Source organism: Diplotaxodon limnothrissa, linkage group LG5 (genome assembly GCF_057381915.1).
Source record: "Diplotaxodon limnothrissa isolate DT_005_m linkage group LG5, D_limnothrissa_male_GT1.1, whole genome shotgun sequence".
In the NCBI taxonomy this organism is placed as follows: domain Eukaryota; kingdom Metazoa; phylum Chordata; class Actinopteri; order Cichliformes; family Cichlidae; genus Diplotaxodon; species Diplotaxodon limnothrissa.
The window spans coordinates 31,604,809-31,629,028 of NC_140600.1; the positions used below are offsets into that span (position 1 = coordinate 31,604,809).

Below are 24,220 nucleotides of genomic sequence, written 5' to 3' on the forward strand. Positions count from 1 at the left end.
CAAGGGAAGACAAAAAGAGAAAGATTGCGATAAAGAAGCCAGAGCCCTGCTGAGACATACTAAGCAGGGGGAGGAGAGGAAGAAAGAAAGAGTGAGAGTGATGAGCGACCTCCCCCATGAAAGATTTGGCTTGGTGCCGGCAGGGCAGCGGCAGTCAGAAGAGTGGGCCTAATGCTTCAGAGCCAGAGAGAATCTAACTGTGCCAAACCAAGCTAAAGTGCCAGCTTGAGCAGCGGAGCTGTGCAGATCACTTCTCCCACATCTCCTAGCTTCCTCATCGGCTGTCACACCAGGCCTGCAGGGCCAATCTGCTTACTCAGATGTTTGGTGGAGCCAGATGCCACGCTTACAAGAGAGTCCCCGAATTCCCCTTTAAGGGGTACCCTATTTGCTGAGTTCCTGTGATAATGTCATTAGCAACTGAACTGACAAGGAGATTCCCCACCCCGACATATGTCCAAGCTGTATATTTGTACTTAAAAATTCAATACTGTAGAGCAAGACTCGTGTTGAAATCATACTTGGAGTTTTTGTGGTGACGTAAAAGATAACAATGTCAGCTGAAAGAGAGAACTCTCCTGTAGGGAAAAAGAGCCAATTCTGGTTGTGTGATAGCAATCTAATTGAGGCTGGGCCTCAGTGCTGGGTGGCTGGACCGGCAGTGAGCCTCGGGGCTGGGGTGACAGGTGGCACAGCGGGTACCCGAGCCATTCTGACACTACCCAGGGTGCAATAGCAGCAGATTGTAGGGGAGAGCAGTGGACAGACTGGCTCTATTTCTCTCAAACACACATGCGCACACACACGCGCACACATTGTTTTTTTCCTGACTGTCCTTTTTTGTTTTGTGACTAATATGGTTCACAATTTCTGGTTCACAGTCTGTGTTTCTTAGAAATGCACACACACACACGCACACACACGCACACTCACACACACACACACAGCTCCTTCCTAACTGTCTTTTTTCCATTTTGTGACTAGTATGATTCATAAGCATCACACTGCTTCCAGCACCTGTATGTTACATGTATTCACATATACTTCCCACTGACAAATGCAACTGCAAAAAGAGCAAGCATGTATTTCACACGATGAGGCACACACATTATGGGGCAGAAACATAGATACACACTCTCGCACGCAGAGCTAAGCCTTTGCTCTGCTGGTGAGAGAGTGGGACCGCAGCAGGGACCCCCTGTACTGAGTTGGTCCCCTCCTGTCTGGCCGCAGGCGACTCTCTGCAGTCAGGCAGCACATCACAGCCTCCACACTGCAAACAGACGAGTACGTGGAGAGAATCCCGACTGCTGCCTCAAAGGCACCAGCCTACGTGTGACAGCAGTTCATTAACATCCTCTTTTACTGCGTCTGCAGGAGCAACCACAGGCATAGATTCATGGACCATACTGGCAAGCGATAGATACAGAGTTCAAATTTCATAGTTTAACCAAATGTGTTTGTTGCTTCATCCACTTACACCACCAGAACAGCATACACAAAAGAGCAGTAGCAGAGAAACATTTTTTTCTTCCTTTTTTTATTTAACGGAAGCTTTTATGTGCCGAATGCCTGCAAGGCAGGTGGCAGTACTTCAGCTCGCAGTCAGATGACTGATTTCTAGTGCATTCTGACTGAAAGTCTTATCTTTGCATCTGGACAACAGAGGTTTTTCTTTGATTGTTCCACGTGTCTAACAAGAAACATACAGAAGGCATGACTTGATATTAGTACCGGAAGCCCTAGTTTCAGGAAAAGGTTTCTTACTTGGACTACTTTTTTAGCTTTAGATTAAAGTTATTCATGCTTTGTCCAACTCTCAGATGTTGTCTGTCACACAAATAAAAGGGGACTAAAATAGAATTGAACTTTACATTACTCTTTTAGTAGAAATTGATAATTAACGACAAGCAAATCTGCCGCTTGAACAGGCAGCAAACTAACTGAATTGTTTGCAGGGAAGGGCAGCGGAGTAACTAAATAACAGGATGACTCTTTTAATTAAGCACAGCTGGACTGAAGAGAAGGGATCTTGTGTCGGCACTTCTGTGATTTAGTTACCATTTAGTTATCTGGAACAATGAGACATATATATACTGAGGTTGGCAGGTGAGGCAAATCATCAGGCTGATGAGTAAAAGCACACAACAGAGTGAGGATCCTGGCCACCGGCCTAAGTACTGGAAAGCATCCAGGGCAGCGGGAGACACTTGTCCCAAATTTCTGAAGATGGCAGTGTTAGTATAACATCTGTAACATACATGTGAATACATACTTATGTGAAAGGCACTCCACCTTTGCACCTACCTGCGCTGTTCTTCTATTTATAGCCACTTTTATCCAGGGACAGGTTGCTCTTTTGTTTCTTTTTCTCCCTTCTTATTCCCACATGTACAGTACCCACATTCGCACAAGTATATGGCAAAGAATAACCACCGTTCTCTACTATGTGCTAGTTATCGTTTGTAGTGAGGCTGGAGCTGAGGGGCACCTAAGACACGTTTTCCATGGTCAGCTTTAAGTGGAAACATTTTACTCACTGCTCGAGCAGTCAGGGCTGCTGGAGGAGTATGCTCTCATTAACTGAAGAGGTATCTTATATTATCTGAACCTGTTTCCACAAGAACATATTCATAAATAGCTTTTTGTTATGTATTGATTTTTTTTTTTGTATAAATGCTTCTAACCTTTACACCATGAATTTTAATTACTAGATACCACTCAATTTAGATGTCAAATGTTGCTCTAAACCTTTATTTATATCTCCAGCGCCTGACAGTAACATCAATGAGATAGTGGACGGCCCACTCAGCTGTCTGTTCTCCCCTTCATAGTTATAAAGATATGATTCTTGTGAGTTAACATTAACTTTTCATAATGCAAAGAAAAATAACTTGTACTAACAACAACTCTGCCAAGCTCACAGAAATCTTTAAATGAATAATTCCATATAGCTAGAGAAAGTGGGGGAAAAAACCCACTTCACATCAAACACTGCTTATTTTAAATGTAGCCTTAAGCTGTGGAATAAATCATATAATAAGGTCACCTCACCCTGTTAACTACTTTAACTGTAAACACCGAGGCAACCAATTAAGATGAAATTAAATTAATTTTAACCATGTCCTCTAAGTATAATTCTTTTGTGTAGCAGAGAGATTTCCACTACAAGGATTGCAGGCTGACTTGAGACTTGTATTAATACCGACAAGCAGATATTTACTTGCGATCAACAGTATCGCAGATAAAACCACAGTGTCTGTTTTTATTGTGTCATCTGCAGGAGGGCTGTGCTGGTACTGGATTCACAAACATTTAAGTATCACGACTGCTGCTGTGGCGGTTTGAGCATTCATTCAGATTTTAGGCGCTCTGGAAGTTGCAACCTGCATCACCAAAAGCCAAACATGATTTTGCACATTATCATGAAACGCCTCTATAAATCAGATTCGATCCTGACGCACTTTAAGTGTATCTCTCCTGAAGTTCCATCAAGTCATACCAGAACTACATCTGAATGCTTCCCTTAGTTATCTCACTTTTTGCAGAACAAACATTCTCTTTGATTCTCTGGAGGACGGGGTGAACTGAAGGATGGGTGCATGACAGGCTGCCACTCAGCACTCAATCCTACATCTGTCCCGTCCTTGTGCATTAGTATCACACGTGTGCTTCGGCACTGACCTGCTCCCATAAATCCATTGGGCGAGCGCCTCTCTCCGCTCCCTTGCCCCGCTTTGCCCTCTCTCTGTTTCCCTCCCCTTCCCTTTTCTCTCTTTACCTCTCAGCCTTTCTCATCTCGCCTCTGCCAGCATGCCCGAGTCTAGTTCTCCATTCTGGCAATGCACCACACCTGCACTGCGGCTGTCAATCAGAGGGCAGGAGGGAGGAATGGAGACTGCGCTCAGTTTAGCATGTTTGATGCCGTGTGGGCATGAAGTGTTACCTAAGGAATGTAGCCAAGAGAGTAGTTGTATTCTCATCACACCCTGTCTACCCTTCTGTCTTGGGCAAATTGCCTTTCCTATATTTAAGCAGCAAATTGTATGAATTACACCTCTTTGTGAAAGGTCCACTTTTTCAACATGTCAAGGAAGTTTGAGATCTTAGTTACTTTATTCTGTTCCTGTCTTCAATCTCTCTCTCTCACTATACGTGTGTGTCTCTCTCTGACGTTTTCATCCTTCCTCTATGAAATTAAAATTAATTTGTGGCGGGCAGTGGCAGGTATGACAGAAGCATAATATCCGACTACGCACTGCTCTCCACTCAATTGCCTTCTAATGATTCCTGAGTGTGAAATTGTCTTTCTTATGTGTGCCTGAGACCCTAGCCCCTCCTCACCCCTTTTTCTGCATTCCCTTGCACTTTTTTTTTCCTTTCATTGCCTCAGAATCACTGCAGAATAGCTGTACAGGTGACTGAAGGTAAAGCATTATTTTGGAAAGTTGCTTAGCGCTCTAAAAAGATGTCCCATCCTTGGCTAGACAATTTACTTGCACTTCCAATAAAGCCAGACACCACACCACCGTCTGTCTGTAGTTAGACACTGACTAACAATGAGTCATTGTTAACTCGGGGCAGTCTTTGCCAGTCTTGTTTTAGACTGCTAGGAATTTAGAGGTTATTGTATTTGACTGAAAAGAGAGTGAAAAATCAACACATGCATGACTAGTGGTCTCAAGCTGACAAAAAGCCTGACAAAAGGGGATGCTTGAAGAGACTAAGTGTTTAGACAGGCGTCTATTACCTGGGGATGAGTTTTGTGTTTCTAGCACTTTACACAACCTTTAAGTAATGGCATTCAAACAGAAAATCTACTTTAAAACATTTTGCTCTGGGAGAGACCTTGCATTTCACGACCCATTTTGATACCTGGTTTGGTAATCACTTGGAGTGTTTTCTATTGGGTGGGAAAACCCGCTTAAAGCTTTTACATAAGACACGCTCAGTGTCACAGGCATAGGTCTTGTTTCAGCACCAGGAAGGAACACATTAAGCTGAGAATCTTGGGGTGTCGAGACCTGTCGAGATTTCCTGCGTTCAGGTGAATTTTAATGCACCAAATTGGGTTGTTTTTTTTTATGTAACAACATTCAGGCACTAGCTAACAGTTTAATATAGACTGCAGTATAATGCAGTTAGACTATTGCTTTCAAACAATTACCCTCAACTTTTATCATTTACTGTTTACTGCTGAGTCAGCACACATGTGTTTGTGTGATCCCAGACGTTAGTGAAAGGTAAAATTTCTATCTGATATAGCACAATGGTGCTCAAGCGCATGGCAACCATGCATAGTATATAAAGCATTTGAGTGCTTTAAGCTCAAGCAGCCAGGAAGGCTCAGCCCATAACAATTTGACTGACGTTTATTTGTTCACCGCACATGTTTTTTTGTTTGCAACCCAGGACTACAGAGAAAAAGAAATTGACCAGAGGGGATAAAGGAGACACAACACCAGCTGGCTTTAAGGCTATTGACAGTGTTAACAGCTGGCAAATTTAGGGTGGTTGGCTGTGCGTTAGGGAGGAGTCAGTGCAAGTAAAATATTTTGTCTTCACATGTTTTCACTGCAGTTTGCATTGATAAAATTCAGATTGTTCTGAATTCAAATTGTAGTAACTCCTTTGTGCTATTTATCACGAATAATTTTCTGTTTTCTGTTGCTCACTTGTCAGTTTGTTTCCTAAATCTGAAAATATGCACATATTCAGAAAATATGGGAGAATCTTGAACATTTTCAGTTGTTGGTTACTGTCTGCACTGTTGTTTTAATTGTTTTGTTTTTTACTTTTTTGAATTTTTATCCAATTTAAAAGTTAGCATTTTTTCCCCTTTCATATCATACATATTTTAAACTCATGTAATTTTAAAAGGACTTTACGAAATAACCTTTCTAATTCTACGTGCTGCCTACCTTGAAGAAACAACCTGTAAATACATGTAGATACTGATAACCAATATTACCATAAAGCATTGGAGGCAAAATGCAAATTTGTATAAAGGCCATAAGCAAACTATATTAATGGGATATAAGGATGTAGGTCATTTTTCAGCTTTGTTTAACTTCAAGTTATGAGTTCATAATGGAACTACACATAAACAGAGTAGCTAGTGTTGTTCAGGGCATTTGTTTCCTCTGGTAAATTATTCCCTTTCCATTTATTCAACTTTTGAGCACCTTCATTAATTAATGACTAAGTTTGTCTTATGGTTTGCCAGCATATTGTGTATTTTGAGGATAAAGAAATGCCCAAATCACTCATTCCCTGTCTGCACTCCTTGTAAGAAATCTACTAATATCTTTGTCACATTAAGGCTAGAAAAGAGTTAAAAGAAACTTTTCTTGTCACTCTAATAGCAGAATCATTTTCTGCTAAGTATGGTATTCATAAACTTGTCTTCCTTTTAGATTGAGAGATTAAAATCTTGTTTTTTTTTAAAGAAAAACTAAGAAAGCTGTTACATGCTGACTGAAATTATATTAATTTAAAATGAACATGTATTTCCAAATTTCTCAGTATGTCAAGTATAATAATCCTTCGTTCTACCAGTCATTTTGTTCCTCTATTCCTTTCACACACTATCTGGTCTCCCACTGTTTCTGAGTTTCTTTCAAAAGAGCCTGTGCTGGTTGTGCCATTGAAGCCCATGCATTAGTGGCATTTTGAACACTGGAGGCTACCTATAAGCGATTTAGTGGGACCACACTGTGTGATCATCACAAGCCAAACTGAATGTTGACGTACAGGCTGAAATTATAAAGCCCCAGCTTACTGGACTGAACTGCTGTAAAGCTACAAGCAGGCAAGCAGCTGTTATGACATAAAAAATCTTGTTGTATTAAAATTAAAGTCCCATGAAATGAAAAATTTCTTTTGGTGCTCTGTTGGTGCTGTTTCTCTGAGCGTATTGTTCTGCTTTCTGCTTTTATATAGAACATCTCGAGAATATGTCAAAAATGTGCTTTTGCTGTCTTTCGTGTGCCTTAAAGGTATCAGCCTTGTAGTGCATACAATGTATTAATAAAGATAAATAAAAAGAGGTAAATCTAAAACAAGTTCACCAGCTTGTCACTTTAATTATGTGTTAAAGCAGACTTTTTGATTAGTTTAGTTCACAATTTAAACACATTTTAAACCCCTTTTTTTGGCATTTCTCAGCCAGTTATAAACTAATGCATGGCCGCAGTTTGTTTTGTTTGGTTAAGGTCATTACTGCTTGGTAGCGCACAGAAAGGAGTGATTACATGCAACAGTTAGAGTGTGATTCCTCTGCTTTTAGAGCTCCATTGGTTGAATCCTCCCTGCTGTTTTGTTTTGGGGATCAAGAACGCCTTTGCATTTATATGTTTATTTAGTTGTTTTACTGCACCAGTAACACTGATGCAATTTTCAGTTCAGTGAAATGAGACCTGTTAAGCATGCTGTTTTTTCCCCTGTTTTCCTCATTCTGGTTTAAGCTTCATGCTTTCACATTAATGTGAATTTGAATTTGTAGCCTTCTGTTTTGATGTCACAGTGATGTCAGGTCTACTTTGTTGTATACCACTTAAAATGATCCCAACAACACAGACAAAATCCATCCATTCATTCTTTTATCTTTTTATCCAAGTCAGGGTTGCAGTGGGGCATGGAACATATCTACGCCTCCACAGCTTAAATAGGGTGTATGCCACAGATCTAACAGAGAAACAGACAATCATTCACTCCTACTGTCAATTTAGAACAACTGATTAACCTAACCAGCATGTCTTTGACTGTTGGAGAAAGCAAGAGTACTTGGAGAGAACCCATGCAGGCTAGACAGGAACATGCAAACTCCACCCAAATGCCACCAAATTGCACAAATATAATAAAAATAAAAGAAATAATACCCAAAAAGTGTTTCTGCTATTGCTTAATAATGCCTTTCGATGCCATATGATGTCTGCATCCATCTGAAGCTGAGTCTGTGTGTTTTTTTTTGTGCATTTGTTTTCTCCACCAGGTCAGGGCGTCCTGTCAGTTTCATGGTGGTCTTCAACACTCCTAACCCCCTTAGTAAGATCTCATGGGTCAACCGTCTGCACTTGGCCAAGATTGCACTACGTAAGCACACACAAACACACACATTCACAAAGGCATGCAGCAGTCTAACACAAACAGAAAGGATTACGAAGTCATTTCTTTTTAAACGGGATGATGTAATACAATGAAATGCAATGACAATGTTTTAAGTCAGGCGCTCAGACACATCATCAGTGTTTGCTTCTTACTCTATTGGCTAAGTACTAAGTATTACGGCTTATGTAAGCAGAGAAAAGGATTCTCACTTGGGTCACCTGAAGTTTATGTTGAACAGTGAAGCAAACTGTTAAAACAACGTTACGTTAATACAATTTTCCATCTGTCTGTTGTGGAAACAATCGTCAGTGATCATTCAGGAAAGATTCCCGCCTACGAGTTAATGAAGTTGCTTTGTAAGGATGAAGGTTACTATTGGGACTGAAAAAGCATTAGCTTTAGAACTGTTTTATAGCTCTATATCCTACCATTTTTAATGCAGTAAGTCTTCTTTTTCTAATTCTGGACATCACGACTGGGTATCAAGACTTCACAACGTGCACATTCAACATAGAAAGAAATAAAATTGGCCAGACCCTGCCCAGCAGGGAGCAGCACAGTTCTTCTTTATCTCCCTAACCTCTTTCCTCTAACCCTTGTCTTGCTCTGCCCAGACTTTTGCCTATTATGCAATCTGACCATGCTGTAGTACAGGAGATCTTCCTGTCTTTGGTTCATCGGTGCATTCTGTCATCCAGTGGCAAAAGCAGAAACAAGACTCTCGAGGACAGTAATCTGTTTATTTATCCATGAAGGCGCATTTTCGACTTAATCACCACCTCTGTTTCCTTTTTCCAATCCTTTCCCTTTCACTGTATTGCCTTGAGCACTTTTTATGTCACATACAGCAAATTCAATTGCACTGTGCATGCTGTTGGCCTTCCAACAAAGCTCTTGTGCAGTTTTACTGATGTGGTTTCTTTCATCCAAGAGGCTATTGCATTGAGTGTTAGCACAGAAAAAAATAGTTTTAGAAGGTTTTGTAGCTAGATTAAAGAAAACTCAATGAAATGTCTTGTTTAGATAAGTGGCCATGTATTTGGGAATGATTTAATACCCCTACTGGGCTTTGAAATGAACAGGGGGTCGGATAAATCTTGGTTGTGCAACGGTCAAGAGGAAATTTGAAATGTTTTGTGCTTTACAGGATTTTTCCCAATAACTATACTTCTGCTGTATCTAGAGATTCTCCAATCTTGCACATTACAATAAAAAAACAACACTGGATTCTTCCCATGCGCTGCCGGCCTACCTCTCACAGCAGGGGTATAGAGGTGCAAGAAGCATGAAGTGCACCTGTAGACCCTCCAGTAGATCCTGCTGTATATGGTTTGTGTCAGAGTGACATCAAAGACATCAGGCTGAGAGCAGAGGATTCTGTGGTGGCAGTGAAGCACAGCATCCCCAGTCTTTCCTTCTTGCTCACACCTTTATCAGCAACACAGCAGGCGTACTGATGAGGACAGCACCATAGTTATAACACGCAGCTCTCCTCCCCTATGGCTTCTGTGTGGGCATTATTCAAAGCCAAATCATGCAAATTAGCCATAGTTGTCATACTCACAAGGAACCCCCATGCTGCAGTTATTACTCATTTATATAGACCATCCATATCAAATATGAATTCAAGAGAATACTAAGGAGAATACAATGACCAGAAGAAGATTAAAAGTATGCAATTTTAACCCACTGTGCTTAAATTAATCCAGTAAACAAAATATATTTGGCATTCACATGGGAGGAAGACAAACATTGAATTTTCTTGGTTTATTGGATTTGACACCTTTAGAAAGAACCTGAACAGCCTGAAGACAATGGATAAAATGCTATCAAAATGTAAATATTGTATTGTATTATTAATATTATTTTACTGTAATGTTTATTCACTATAACGGCAATGTCAGCACCTATTTGTGTTTGCCACGTTACCCTTCTACCTTGCAGTGTCAAGTGCTTGTCACTGACATTACAATTTTTCTTTGACTTAGAAAAGTGTCACATTTTTGACATATCTAAGATTGTAAGATTTTAGGCCTTTAGCCAACACTGCTATCAAGGCCATGTTACCATGAGAACTGCAGTAACATACATCTAGATTTTACCATCACCAACATGACAAGCAGTCAAGTGTGAGGAGAACAAGCTTGAAGGTGCATGGAAAAGTAATAAAATAGCAGCGTAGGGACAAGGAATGAAATAAGAGCGAGTAAGAAGATGAGTTCAAAGAGGGGAAAAGATAGATTATAGACAACCTCCCGCTGCAGTCAAGATATCAAGTAATTATGTGATTACTACATATCAAGTTCAAGACACAGATTTGGGCAGTGTAGGCTGGAGGAAGAATGAAGACCATGCTTCAACTTGATTCCCTGTCAGTGATTGACAGCATTTGTGTTTAAACCTGTGCTTACTTTGATGATGTTTGCTTTTTTGATTGGATTATCAAAAAACAACTAGGGTTAAGTCTCAGATTTTGTCTCAGGATAACATCAGATATTTACAAAGAACTTAAGTTGCAACATTATTTTTTTGGACTTTAATATATACATAAGCCTTGGTTGTTTCGATCTGCAGAGCTCTGTGGTGTTATTTCATGCTCTTTTGACTTTTTCGCCCAGAAATGATAGAAGTAACTCTCGTATTATGCATCATACAGCTGTATCAGTGCAGTTTTAGGATCACTGCAGTCTTAACTTACCAGTGGCATGCACAAAAATGATGCACATAAAAGTGCGAGCAATTGGAAAAAGTCGTGAGTGGCACAGACTTGAGAAAAGTTGCTTGTTTTCGTTTTATTATTATTATTTTTTTTCAAAGTATTAGTCTAGGGCCATCTTACATTTCTCTTACCCTTGAAGAGAGCGAGCCAGAGAGAGAGAGAGAGATGGGGAAAGATGTAAGATATTCACAGCTGACAGTGCACACAATGTCACTCTACTTCATTTGCAATCACAAACTGAAACTAATGGAAATTTTTAATAGCTAATAAGAGTATAGAGTTTATGAAAACAAAACAAAATAATTTAAAAAAAAACCTTGTTTACCTAAGCTGGTCTAAAAGTATGAATTAAACGAGCTGCCTGTAGTTCATCTTTCTGGTTATTTGTGATAGCTTCTATAGGATTACAGGGGTGCAGATGACCCCAAATGCTGTAAAGTAAGCGATACCACATGCAAACCATGAATGATTGTTGAATATTAATACACAGTTTAGTGCTAATTTTATTTTATTAATCTGGAACATATGTTGTGCAACTAAATAGATTCTAAAAATGTACGCAATTCTGACCAACTGTCTAAAATGGTCTTGCATCAATTTCATGAAGCTATGCTTGAGGTTTATTCTTGACAATATTTGTATGACCAGCTGTTACACTTGTACAGCTGTTGTAAAACATCTTCCTTAAGTTTAGAATCGGTGTCATAATTCTGCGAAATATATCTTTTTTCCAGTTGATCACAGAAGCATTTAGATCACTTACATTACACCGGTTTGGTAATGAAGCTGCCCTGTGACCCATTGGTACTCAGCAAATCATTCATTTCAAAACAAATGGTACAGAGGAGGGCAGGGAGATGGATTTCATTGAATCCCTTGGGGAAATAGATCAGCACCAACCTGGTCAGGATGACAATTACGTGTTAATTGTATTACAACCACATTTTGCCTTCCCATTTAACCAAATGTAATTACAATATGGGAGTTGTTGATTTAATTTCACGGATGGCGTGCTGTCATCGAGGCTTCCTCATCATTGCAATCGTAGGCAGGCCTGGCCTGTGCTCAGGGGAGACCTAGAGTTGAATCAGCATTTCAAACGCACCGAACCATGGTCTTGTTTAGTCTGAAATGGGTGCCTTGCTTCGAAATGTCCCTGAATAGTGGACAACACAAGTAGATAATGTTCGCATGCATGATTTAGTGAGCGATTAGATATCACAAAACTCATTTTCCCAGACCCATCTTCACACTAGAGTTTATCCTGTTACCCCCATTTAGAGAAAATACGGCTCCATCACTCTGACGTACTTGCTGGCCTTCCCTGTGCGTGCCACATGTGACTATCACTGACTTTTAATGACATTTCTGTACACTGTATTTAAGTCTTATTAGTGTATTGCCCATTAACCATGGTTTGTTGATACATTTTGGTCTCTCAACTCATTGCACCTGGATCATCCATAAACCTTTGGTTTCTTGGTAGTTTAAAAAAAAAATCAACTACAGCATGATGTGCTTCAGCAAGATGTTTAAACTGTTCTGGTAGTGGGCTTTACATATGATTATGGCAGCAAATTCTGACAAGACATGTTTCCAGAAAACAGTTTTTGTCACTTTTGAGTGCGTGTGGTGTAGTTATGAGGCCTAGAAATAAAAAGTGAGAATTATCCTATGGTGGTTCCTTGCCAGGAGCCCTGGGGTCCATTAATAACCTGGTGTGCCACTGCATCTTTTATGCCTCTCCGAGTGGCCCTACTGTTTCTGAAGGGTCTTCGTGAAATAGCCAGAAGCATTGCTTAATTAATGGGTTTTCTCACTGCAGAATTAATTGCTTCCTTCCATGCAGTCCCAGCTCTTTCAGGCAGGGTTAAGGCTGCAGACTTTGATGGCCCTCACAAGAAGAACAAGAGGCCGTCAAATCATGAGAGACTGTCGCTGAGACATTGGAGACAGAAGTGGAAAAATGAATGAGGGTAAAGAGAGAGAGAGAGAGATGGTGAAGTTGTGTGGGATTGTGTGTTTGTGTGTGGAGGTGAGAAAGTGGCGGTTGTGGAGGGGGGGGGGGGTGAAAGGATGATTGAGACAAGCAATCAGTCCCACTGCAGGGAACAGAGGGCAGACGGGGCTGTTGCCTGCGGTTACACTGCTAAGTGTGGCGGTCTCTCACTTTTTCCCTCGTACGTGGATCAATAGATGAGTTGAGTGCGGCTTGGGGGTTCTGGCACACACTCTGACACGCCTTCTTAATCCACTGTGTGATAACCTATGCCATGCCGATGTATACCACACAGGAGACAAGTAAGGGTAGAGAATACAAAATCCACCTGGTCTTATGGGAGACCGTCAGGGGTTTACTTCCATTAGCCAAGGGATTTAGATTACTATCGTGGCTCAATGAGTTGGGAGTTCACCTTGTAATCGGAAGGTTGCCGGTTCGAGCCCCGGCTTGGACAGTCTCGGTCGTTGTGTCCTTGGGCAAGACACCTCACCCGTTGCCTACTGGTGGTGGTCAGAGGGCCCGGTGGCGCCAGTGTCCGGCAGCCTCGCCTCTGTCAGTGCGCCCCAGGGTGGCTGTGGCTACAATGTAGCTTGCCATCACCAGTGTGTGAATGTGTGCGTGAATGGGTGGATGACTGGATATGTAAACCGCTTTGGGGTCCTTAGGGACTAGTAAAGCGCTATATAAATACAGGCCATTTACCAGGCCACAGGCCATTACTTGGTTGCTATGGTGACTGATATTGCTGCATCTCTTCAGATAACATTAGTCAACCTTATGTGGAAGTGTTGTCTTTTATTTTTGTGCCAGTAAGCTAAAGAAGGTGGAAAGATTTCTTTTGAACACCTTTGTCTTTTAAACTAAACATTCAAGGAAAACCTCCCATTTAAAAAAGGCGTTCATCGGAAGGATTTTCTGTTAGCCCTAAAATTAATCTGTCAGACAGCAGAGATTATCTCCCTATCTCACTGTGCTCAAACATGGGAAATGTTTATGATGAGCAAACATTATCACGGATTTAATTAACAGATCCCACACTCGCATTGATCCATGGGAAATATCAATTGCACTGGTGTATTTAATTAGTCTATATCTTTGGCCTTTGTGTCACAAGGGTTGATAGAGTGCCATGATCTGCAAATTAATCTTAATCAGCAAAAGACTTGAAACAAAAGCATGATAAGAATAAAGAAACTGAGAAACGAAATCTCCCTACTTAGTATTCCAATCCAGAAGCGTTACAAATGATGTTGTTATGAATAGTTACGGTACAGTAGCTGGGATTGAGTAGAACTGACCATGACCTTTAATTTGTGTAATCTCATCTTTTACATAATTGCTTTTAATCAACACTGTATGAAAATAAACATCACGGCTGGAAATCACTGCAATTTATTTTTTGCTTTTTAAGACAGTAAAATTTTATTTAAAAAAATTCAGTGTTATGATTTAATTGGTTGTTTTATTAGTTTTTATTGTAACAAGACACTAACGCTGGTATAAAATGGTCAACAGTGTTCCAATAAATCCTTACGATGGAGGTTTGCAGGAAATGTAGACCGAGAACAGACTGAGTACTTCAGTGTCATTAGGGGCCAGAAACAGCAGTCACGTATAGATGTAACTCCATTTTTGCGAGTGGGAGCATAGCTCAGTAATTGACTTCAATATGGTTTACCCTGAGATAATAAGTGTAGCCCTTGCCCAAACAGGTGGTAGCTTGCCCTGCAGAAGTGCCATTAGCAGTCATTTAACTAAGAGCACACTAATAGAGCCGTAGCATCCGGGCATTTGAATTTAATATGTACCTCAGCCCCCTGGTGAGATTATGATTTAGTAAGCCTGGTGGTGCGAGAGTATTTGCCTGTAAATGGCAAACTGAAAGCTACATTTTGACTTCTGAATATTTTCTCAGACTCACTATAGATTTTTCCCAGGAGACTACACAGAAACACAGGATTTTCTGGTTTAGAGGAAACCCAAGTGGTTCATTCAAAGGTTTTGCAAACAGCGCAAAAATTAAATGTTAAATATCAAAGAGGTTAGATTCATGAGAACTATAATGTTCTTGTAATCTGTGAAAGGTTGTATCTGTCATTATTTCTTGATTTATTATCGTGTATATTTGCAATCCCATTTAACCAATGTGATGTAGTTTGCATGTGACACCAGCGTGAAAGACATTTACTGTATAAGCTGCCAAATGACGAGGATGATATGATTGATGTCTCGTGTTTTTGCATGGGGGTGAGGCAAACAGGAAAAATCAGTCAAGATCTAGTTATCTACATGGTCTGTGATGTTTCCAGGGAATCTGATTGAACTGTTACTTGGGCATACTACCAGATTTTCCAGTTTGTGTCTAAGATGTTTATCCATATGGTTCATGCCTTCAGTTTCACTGTTTTCCAACAGGGAATTAACAACTAAGCTGACAAATTTTGTACTGTCACATAATTTTATATGTCAATTTCTTTGGATCAAATGTTGTATTATTCTGATAGGACACCATGGTAAAAAATAAACAAACAAACAACTATTGTCTGTATGTGACATTAAAACACATGTTTTTAACAGCCTGCTTACAGGTGGATGCACATTCCAAGCCTCTACATTTAAGTTACTAACCACCTGCATGGAAAATAACTGTCTCATTTCACAATACCATAATAACTCACCTCTTTGGTTGTTCTTTAGACTGCTTTTGTTAGTAGCTTTGCTGTAGTTTTCTGCCTGTGTCGACAATTTCCGACAATTTGAATCTAATTGGTATGCATAGGAAGATACAATAAATCGCATGTCCTACACAACTGCTTGTAATTGCGATTCGAAAGCTAACGTGACTGTCTTTCTCTCCTGATTTGTAAAGCCTATCTGTGGTAAATTCAACACGATGTGAATCTAGTTTGAGGTGCAGTGTGCTGTGAAGACACAAACAAATGCTGTAAGCATGTGAAATGTAGTTTTCTTATAAATATTTATTTGGCTATTGTCCTTTAAAAAGGAGAAAATCTAAGACATGATATACCAAAATCACATTTGTTGTTGTAATAGAGATAAATACAGCAAAAGTTTTCGTGTGCATCAATAGGAGCAGTTCAGGCTCCTGTATTAGCTGATGTAACATCTGGATATGAAATATAGAGGTTATAAACGCGTGTGTGTGTCTGTCTGTGTAGTTCATATATTAGTTGTCAAAAAAACAGCCAGACACCGGAGCTTGCCCTGTTGTTATGCGTTTACACGATGTGATTGGTTGCCGTTGTTGTGATGACGGACTAGCCCGACAATTTAGTTGGCCAACACATGACGTCACCTCAATCAAAGTGAATGAGAAGTGAGACCACTGAAGCCTAAAATGCTTACGTGAGAGTCCTTTATAGGAGAAATGGGATGTAACAGGAGGACTTGATTGTTAGATTTTCCTGTGTTTAAAGGTTTGACTGATGCAAAATAAATTCCCAGATGCGAAAGTGTACTGTGTAGTTGTACATGCGTGTGATTGTGCGAGTGTGTGTGTGAGGATACTGGCCTGTGTGTCCCTATTCGATGCCGTATTCAATTTAGGTCTGTGCTTATCATTTGTTCACCGTTATTCATCTTCATTACTACATGGCAAAGATTGAAGGTTAAGGCTAATTTGTGTTCTTTCCTACCACTTTTCTCTCTGTCATTTTCTTTGTATCCCAGTCCTTTTCATTCCCCGTGTTTCTCTCTATGTATTTGTCTTTTAATTTTTACTGAGTGACAATTTAGTAAAAGAAGTCAGCGTACCCAAACGGCACATTATTTATGCTAATCTAATAATTAGTTGAAGAAAGTCGATAATTTCTCTGTGGAATAGAAAACCACTGAACTTGCTGCTCCGTCTTCAATTAGTCTTTTAATAAGTGACCTCACACCTCCATGAATCGTAGCAGGGGCTTGCTGAGGGATAGTCAGCACACAAGCCAACCACACACAAAATAATCACTGTATTCAATAATACTCCACAATTCAAGATGATTAAAAAAATACGAAAGGATTTATATTAACCCTGCTTTTAGTGTGACTGTTTAAGTGTTGAGATGAAGCACTCAAATGGATGAATTCTTTGTAATATCTCCATTAAGTATCTAACATAAAGCATAATTTGATTATACAGCTTAAAAAATGTTTGAATTGTAAGTAAATTATATCAAGTATGTTGTGTGTATGGGGTCAACAAGGTACAATCTGTATGCAAAGCTGCTTAGAATTTATAATATAATGTACAAATATTTTTTTCTTTATATCTTTACAGGAGCCAGGAATATATCCTGTTATACTTGAGGATATTTTGATTAACAGAATATTAATATTAGTTTGCTTTTTCCATTGTAAATTTTGTTTTTAAAATTGCTTTCATCCAATAATTCAAAGTGACAAAATTAAAATTTGGATTTGAAAAGTAAGCAACCTTATAAAATAATTAAAAACTGAGACCTTTCATTTACAGAAGCACTCGTGATTTTTGCTGTAGCGTTCCAAATTGTGTCCAAATGGATCCTGTTTGCTTTTTTTTTTTGTCTTTTTTTTTAAATGTTTAAATTTGATTGGAGTCCATCAATGGAATATCTTTATGAACATACATCTGTAATGAAGATGTTGAATTTATAAACAACAAGAAAAACATTTCTGGCCCTGGGATGGTTCTGGTTTTTGCTTGAGGTCCACTTATAGTCTGTGGTCAATTGGCCAGTGTCATGGTCCTGGGCCATGTTGGCCCAGTGTTCTTAGTTTTCTTGTATGTTTGTATTTTGTTCCTTGCTTAGGCCATGTTTTCTGAGTTGCCCTGTTGTGTTGTTCCCTAAGTGTTTTCCCTTCATGGCTTTTACCCCCTGTGTGCCCCTCTGTGTATCTGTGAGCCCTCGTCTCTCCTTATGTTTTATTCCATGTTTCCCCTGCCCATTATGTCTAAGTTCTCCCCGTGCTCTCTCTTCCCCCTGTGTGCCCTCTATGTATTTATGAGCCCTCGTCTCCCTTTGTGGTTGTTTCATGTTTCCCCAGCCCGTTATGTCTGTGTTTTCCCCGTGCTCTCTCTCCTCCTGTCTGAACCTCTGTGCACTTCCTGTTTACTTTGTGACTCTCACGCCCGTACATGTTCAGTTCACCCCGCCCTGTCTCGTTATGATTATCAGTGTCACCTGTGTTCCCCGTGTGTTCCCACTTTCCTCGTTAACCCTCTGTGTATTTCTGTCTGCGTCTCCCTCTGTTCAGCGTGACGTCGTCCCTCATGTTGTGTGGAACTTCCTGTGCCTTCCTGCGAATGTTAGTTTACTTTTTCCCAGTTAGTTCTGTATTTCCTGTATTCTGCCGTGCCAGCATTAAAGCTGTGTTCTTTAAGTTTATCCCCGTGTCTGTGAGTCTGCATCCTGGGTCCTTCTCCTGCCTGCCGCACAGCGATTCATGACAGCCAGTCAGTTTACAGACGGCTTTAATTTTTCTAAAATGTATTCTTGAAATTATCGGTCATTGCCTAACAAATGAAAGCCCAAAGACGAGAAGTGATCCTCCTCCTTTGACGATCATGTGGATAAGACAGGGGGTGGGGGGTTGCTTGTCTCAGGTACAGTTAGACTGTGCAAAGGTTGAATGCAGCCAAAAACGGAGGTCCTTGTAGAAAACCTGTTACAGGCTTTTGAAAAGGCATTTGAGTTTGGGGAAATAGTTCATCTATAATTTCAGTGAACAAAAACATTCTGTCACAATATTGCAGAAATGACTTAAGGACAAGTCACTGACTGTCCTTGAGTAGCCAAAGCTAAGACATAAACCCCTCAGTTTTAAGCCTGTAGACACTCGCCTAAGAAGGTTTGAATTTGTAATGGCTGCCAAATGACAAAGTACTATTTTTATACAAAAAAATTGACAATTCATATACAACAAATAATTAACATTTTTTTAATGGTTTATTGAATGTATGTTGATTAGAAAAAATGACAGTTATGATTCTGCTTTTACGAATCCAGTAGAGCTGAAAGAAATTCTGTAGAGGTCAAAAGTTTCAGTATGGAAATGTGAAAATTATGAGAAAATACAAGGCACAAAGCACAGGATGAAACTCACTGAAAGAAATTTCTAAAAAAGATAGAATGCACTTATCTAAGTCTACACAGTTTTGCCCTTGATCATTCTTATTGTTTTCTTTGTATAAATGTGTTTTGGCTTTTATTTATACTGCTAAAGCCTCGAATATCACAACAATGCAAGATGCCTAAAACAACATCAATATTAAATAGATATTAAAAATCCAGGAATAATATTTGAATCTAAACATATTAAACACAAAGCATGACAGCTGATATGCTGATGGGAACAGGTGGATTTTGAGCTGTAATTTAAACTATGTGATAGAGACTAGTTGTAAGAAGGTGAAAAGGGTAGTACGTTCCAAAGACGAGGCACAGCACAGCTAAAGGCTCTGGCAACCAATGCGTTTAGTCTGAAACGAGGAGCAGTCAGGACAGCTCCTGAGGTTGAGCGTAAAGCACAGGATGGGGTGTGAGGGTGAAGGAGCTCGAAGAGATATGGGGGTGCCAACTCACTGAGAGCTTTAAAAGTGAAAAGCACAATCTTGTACTGGATGCACTTGGGAATGGGGAGCCAAGTTGGATAGGTGCAATATGGTCTGTGAACTTTGTGCAGGTGATGATTCTTGCTTTAGAGTTTTTGAGGAGATGAGAGAGAATGGCATTAGAATAATCCAAATTAGGGGTGACCAGGGCTTGAACCAGAACTTGGATGCTGTGTTGAGAAAGAAAAGTGCATAGTCTAGAAATGTTACATAGGTGGAATAGGCTGACTGTGACATTATTTGTGTGAGTGGTAAAAAAGGGAATGTCTAGCGAACCAGCTATGGAGACACTTTGGAAAGTGAGTACTTTGAGTTAATATCTATGACTTCAGTTTTATAGCTTTTTGCTTTGAGCTAATTGATTGTTAATCAAGTGGTGATGGCTTCTAGGCGGGCAGTGAGGTTAGAAGGTGAAAAGAGGTGTTGGGGTTCGTGGAAATATAAAGTTATATCCTATCAGCATAAAACTGAAACTGTATTTCAAAATGGAAAAAATATTTCCAATAGGAAGGAAATAAATTATAAATAGCAGGGGTCCCAGAACTGATCCCTGAGGGACACCACATGTTCTGGAGGCTGATGGAGTGCAGAGAGTCTTGCCTTGGGCAAACTGTTTCCTGCATTTTTTTTGCAATAAAAGGAGAGCTATTGTAGTGCTTTGTCCTTGATTCCAGTGCTGGAACTTTTGAGTAATCCAATGATTTTGCAGTAATGCAAGCATTCTTGTAGAGGAGTTGGTGATTAAGGTATGTTTTCTTGGGTACAGCCAGGCTAGTTGTCTTGGCCAACATAACTGACTGACTCTTAAATTTTATCCCCTACCTAAAGAATAAGGATATGATACTCCTATAAAACAAACTCTGCAATTAGCTTTTTCCTTTTGCTCATTATAATGCATCTGTGATCTCTACTAGCTTATACCTAGATAAAATATGCAAACAAACCAGAAAGGAGAGCTGTTAAATTTCATGCTCAGTTTAGTTTCTATACATTGAAATAGATGATTACAAAATTATATAATGGGAGTACCTTGGCAGAATTGCCCAGTGACTTGTCAGGGGTACACCTGTTGTAAGGCTCAGTGCTATGAGGCTCACACACCAGGCAAATCCATTATATTATAACACAAATCCGGCAGTTGCATTTTTCCTGCTGGGGCAGACTCTCACTGTTGATTAAGTAAAGGTTTAATCACTGTTGAAGCCCTGCATTGGCAGTACCTGGCCTCGCCTCCTACAACAGGGGATAAGCCTCTGGCTGATTATTCACATGCTAATCACACCATTCATATTATATACCTGAGATTGTGAAATGTCTTTATGGTGATTTTATGTGGTTTGACATAGCTTGAAATAGTTTACAGATTAGCTGAGCTGTGGGAATGAGATGCATGTTGAAAAGAAATAAAATAAGTACATAAACTAAACATCAAGTTGGGGTGACCTAAGTAAGAATGAATAGAAAAGAGTCTCTTTTTTTTTTCTATTTCAGGAGAGGAAAATTCACCAGGCTGGTTATGTGGAGAGGATGAAGGAAAGACGACAGCCCCCTTTTGGTATCCACTGCTTGCCTGTCACATGTCTGTCTTTGCTACAAAATCAACAGAGAGAAAGGTAATTTTGCTTCTGTGATTAAAGGAAAAAAATCTATTTTTAAAAACAATTAGTTTGTACACATGTTTCTGAAGTTTCAAAGATCAGCCCCTGCCAGCACTGCTTTCCAACAGTCTAATGGTATTTCAACATATAGGCTCCATGTTCAAATGTTCATTCTGGTCACTGTTCTGGTGAAGCCAGTCCAAATAGCATCCCTGCTAGGTCAGATAGTAACTGTTACATGTTGTTTTAACATGGCTGTCTCATTTACAGATGAGCAGACACAAAATTAGGATGGCATCTCTATGTAGCGCCTTGAATTGCGCACCAAAGTCATTATTGTTTTGGAGAATGTTATAAACAGCAAGAACATAAAAAACCCCAGAGAAATAGATTCTCTCCTTCAGTCTCTATCTTACATTCACACTGCTCAAACTAATCTCATGGAAACCTCAAATCTGCTGTTTTGGGGAAAAAACAGCAGTACATCTTAAGGTTTTAGTGCACGCAGGACAAAGTCTGAACATTAAGCTTTTTAACATTTAAACACCAACACTGGTACACAAATATCACTGAGAGGAAGAGGCACAGATTTTATTACCAGAGGTGCAAACAAACCACTCCATTAAGACAAAACTCCTTTTATGTGTGTTGAATTTTCCTCTTTTCCCCCACTTTGCTTTATTATCTGTTATAATTTAGATGTTGATTTAAAAGCAAAAATGTTAGGGTTTTACTATGATAAGGGCAGAGTATGTGATGACTCATTACTCATGACTATACCTTAATCCATCCATGAGGAAGGTTGGAACAATCACCCACAGAGTATGACAGCAGCAATTCATTAATGAGTTAAACCATTTCTGGCATGGAGACTAGAGCATTCAGGGTCTAACAGGAAATGGCATTATGCCCCCCACTTTAGACAGGCGAGCTGTTAAACAGTCCAAATTTATAAGCTGGAGTCTACTAATTGTCTAATGCAAATCCAGAGATTTCTTGGTCCGTGTTTTTGTTGGAAATAGCTGTCATCATAACAGACACACACATGCACATATACACAAATACACAAGTTTGAAAGTGTTATTACAATTCTCTGCAGTTAGTGCTTACAGTATTGGTTTCAAGAAGTGCAACAAGCCTATTAAATGTTCACACCACGCCCTGGCTCTTCCTGATGGAGTATGTCTCAATGAAGCATCACTTTACCAGATTGAGGAAGCCAATGGTGTTACATATCCCATGTCTGGAATGGGCTAAATTGCATCACAGGTTTCAGCTTGCTTATTTATGGTCAAAGCAGCACATCTGGTGTAATATTAAGCTGTACCTTGTTGAGGATTATGGGTGTATGTAATTTTATCTTGTAGAATTAGCAATCCACTGGATGAACGCATTCTGCTTTTTAATACTCTCACTGACTCGGTATAATTTAATTGGAAGTGCAGCAATAATGCTAATAATGACTGATGAAGTATAAACAGTGGAACAAATTAAATTTTTAGCAGGATCATCTTACTGTTGTTGTCAGTTCAGAATTTTAAATCTCTGCTTCTTTTTGAACTTGCCAATTGTGCTTTAGCTGCAAATATTTTGATGTGTTCAATGTTTTTGAACTGGCAGTGTTTATATTCGGGAAGCAAAGTGCCTCTCTTAAGATCAATCTGTCAAACCAATTTGACTTCCACTGACGTTAACTTTTCCTGTGAAGCAGCCATTAGTCCATAGTGGTGGCAGAATGGCTCATTTAATAAAGATTTTGTCAAAAGAGATCATAGTGCCATTTTACACAGCCATTTCCCATTGAATGTAATCAAAGCCCACTTGCACTGACCTAACAGATAAAAATACACCATCTCAGTGATGATCTCACTCAAAAATACATAGACTATTGGAATTACAAGGTGACACGCAAGCTTTTGCTTCTGGTTGCTGGCTCAAGAATTTCGATCAATACAAGCTGTTAAGACCTAGAAGCCGCCGATAGATCAAATGGTCAGTACAGGTGAGAGATAGACTTAAGGGGTTTTAGAAGTCAGTGGTAATGGTATGAAATCAGTTTGCAAGGGCTGAAAGATGATATTTCCGACCACATTTTCTGTATCCATAATGTGGTTATGGGTCCTACTGTGCAAGTTGGAATGTGGCGGGGAGGCAAATTACCACAACCACCAGGGGAGGATGTTATAAAGTGATCATGCAATTATCTTAATGGCTGTGGGACAACCAAGCATAAATCAATCTTCCAGCATTAGATTAAGACCTGTACAGCAAACCATTGTCTGCTAGCCATGTTGATGAGAGAGGACGATAAGGTGAAAGAGCAGCTGGTGAAAAGTGGAAAAAGTGCAGCACTGACACAGCGGGGTCAGGGTGGGGTGTGGGATTTCCCAAAAGGTGCTAATGACTATCTGGAGTATTTTGCAAAAGCGTGTTACACCCGTGTAGAAGCTGAGCCAAGTGAATTAATGAATTTTGAGCCAGAGGGATGCTGCAGTCTCTAAGGATCTGCTGATACCACCGTCTTCTTGCAAAAATAAATGAAGCACCTGAGCACACCAGTGAAAATCATAGCAGCTATGTCAGTTACAAACCTTGTTTACCGCAAAATTGGTCCATGTGGTGAAATGAACATGCATGAGTAAAAGGTAGAAGCATTTACGCTTGTACTTCTGTGTGTGCAGGTATTATGTTCATGCTTCCTTAACTCTATGAATGTGCATGACTTGCGCGTTGCGCTATATTTGAGTGTATACTGTAGCTTTGGAATTTTATGCATCTCAAGAATGGGTTAGTAATGGGAATGGGGGCCGAGGTATCAGAAAGCTGGAGAGGTAGGCAGTAATATTTCTTTCCTTTTTTGACTAAAGAGAAGGTAGCATTAAATGGAGTGACTTTAAGTCCTTCATGCAGAGCAGACTGTGATTAGGGGCTTAACTCAGCAGCAGCCCCCCACTCCCTCTCTGTGTCTCCATCTTTGCCTCAGATACTGCCTCTGGGAAACACACGCCTCTCTGTGCCAAAGCTCCACAGCTCTTTCTCCAGCTTTTGCAGCTTCTCTTGGCAGTCTGAGTTACAGTGAGTAGAAAGGATGAAGAAAAGGCAAAAAAGAAATCCCAGATTAAAAAAGATGTGGCCGAAGGGGCCAAAGCCATTTCCTACAAAAATAAAGTTCTAAAGCAGCATAGCATGAACAACAC

At 39.9% G+C, this 24,220-nt stretch overlaps 1 protein-coding gene across 4 annotated transcripts in view; it reads left to right on the forward strand.

Moving 5' to 3' along the window:
- arhgef10la (Rho guanine nucleotide exchange factor (GEF) 10-like a) overlaps positions 1-24,220 on the forward strand; it is a 113,348-nt gene that overhangs the window by 51,284 nt on the left and 37,844 nt on the right. For all 4 annotated transcript variants that reach the window (XM_085353418.1, XM_085353420.1, XM_085353419.1 and 1 more), the window contains 2 exons: positions 7,994-8,094; positions 20,917-21,038. In XM_085353418.1, coding sequence (XP_085209544.1) covers positions 7,994-8,094; positions 20,917-21,038 — 223 coding nt within the window. The remainder of the gene's footprint in view (positions 1-7,993; positions 8,095-20,916; positions 21,039-24,220) is intronic.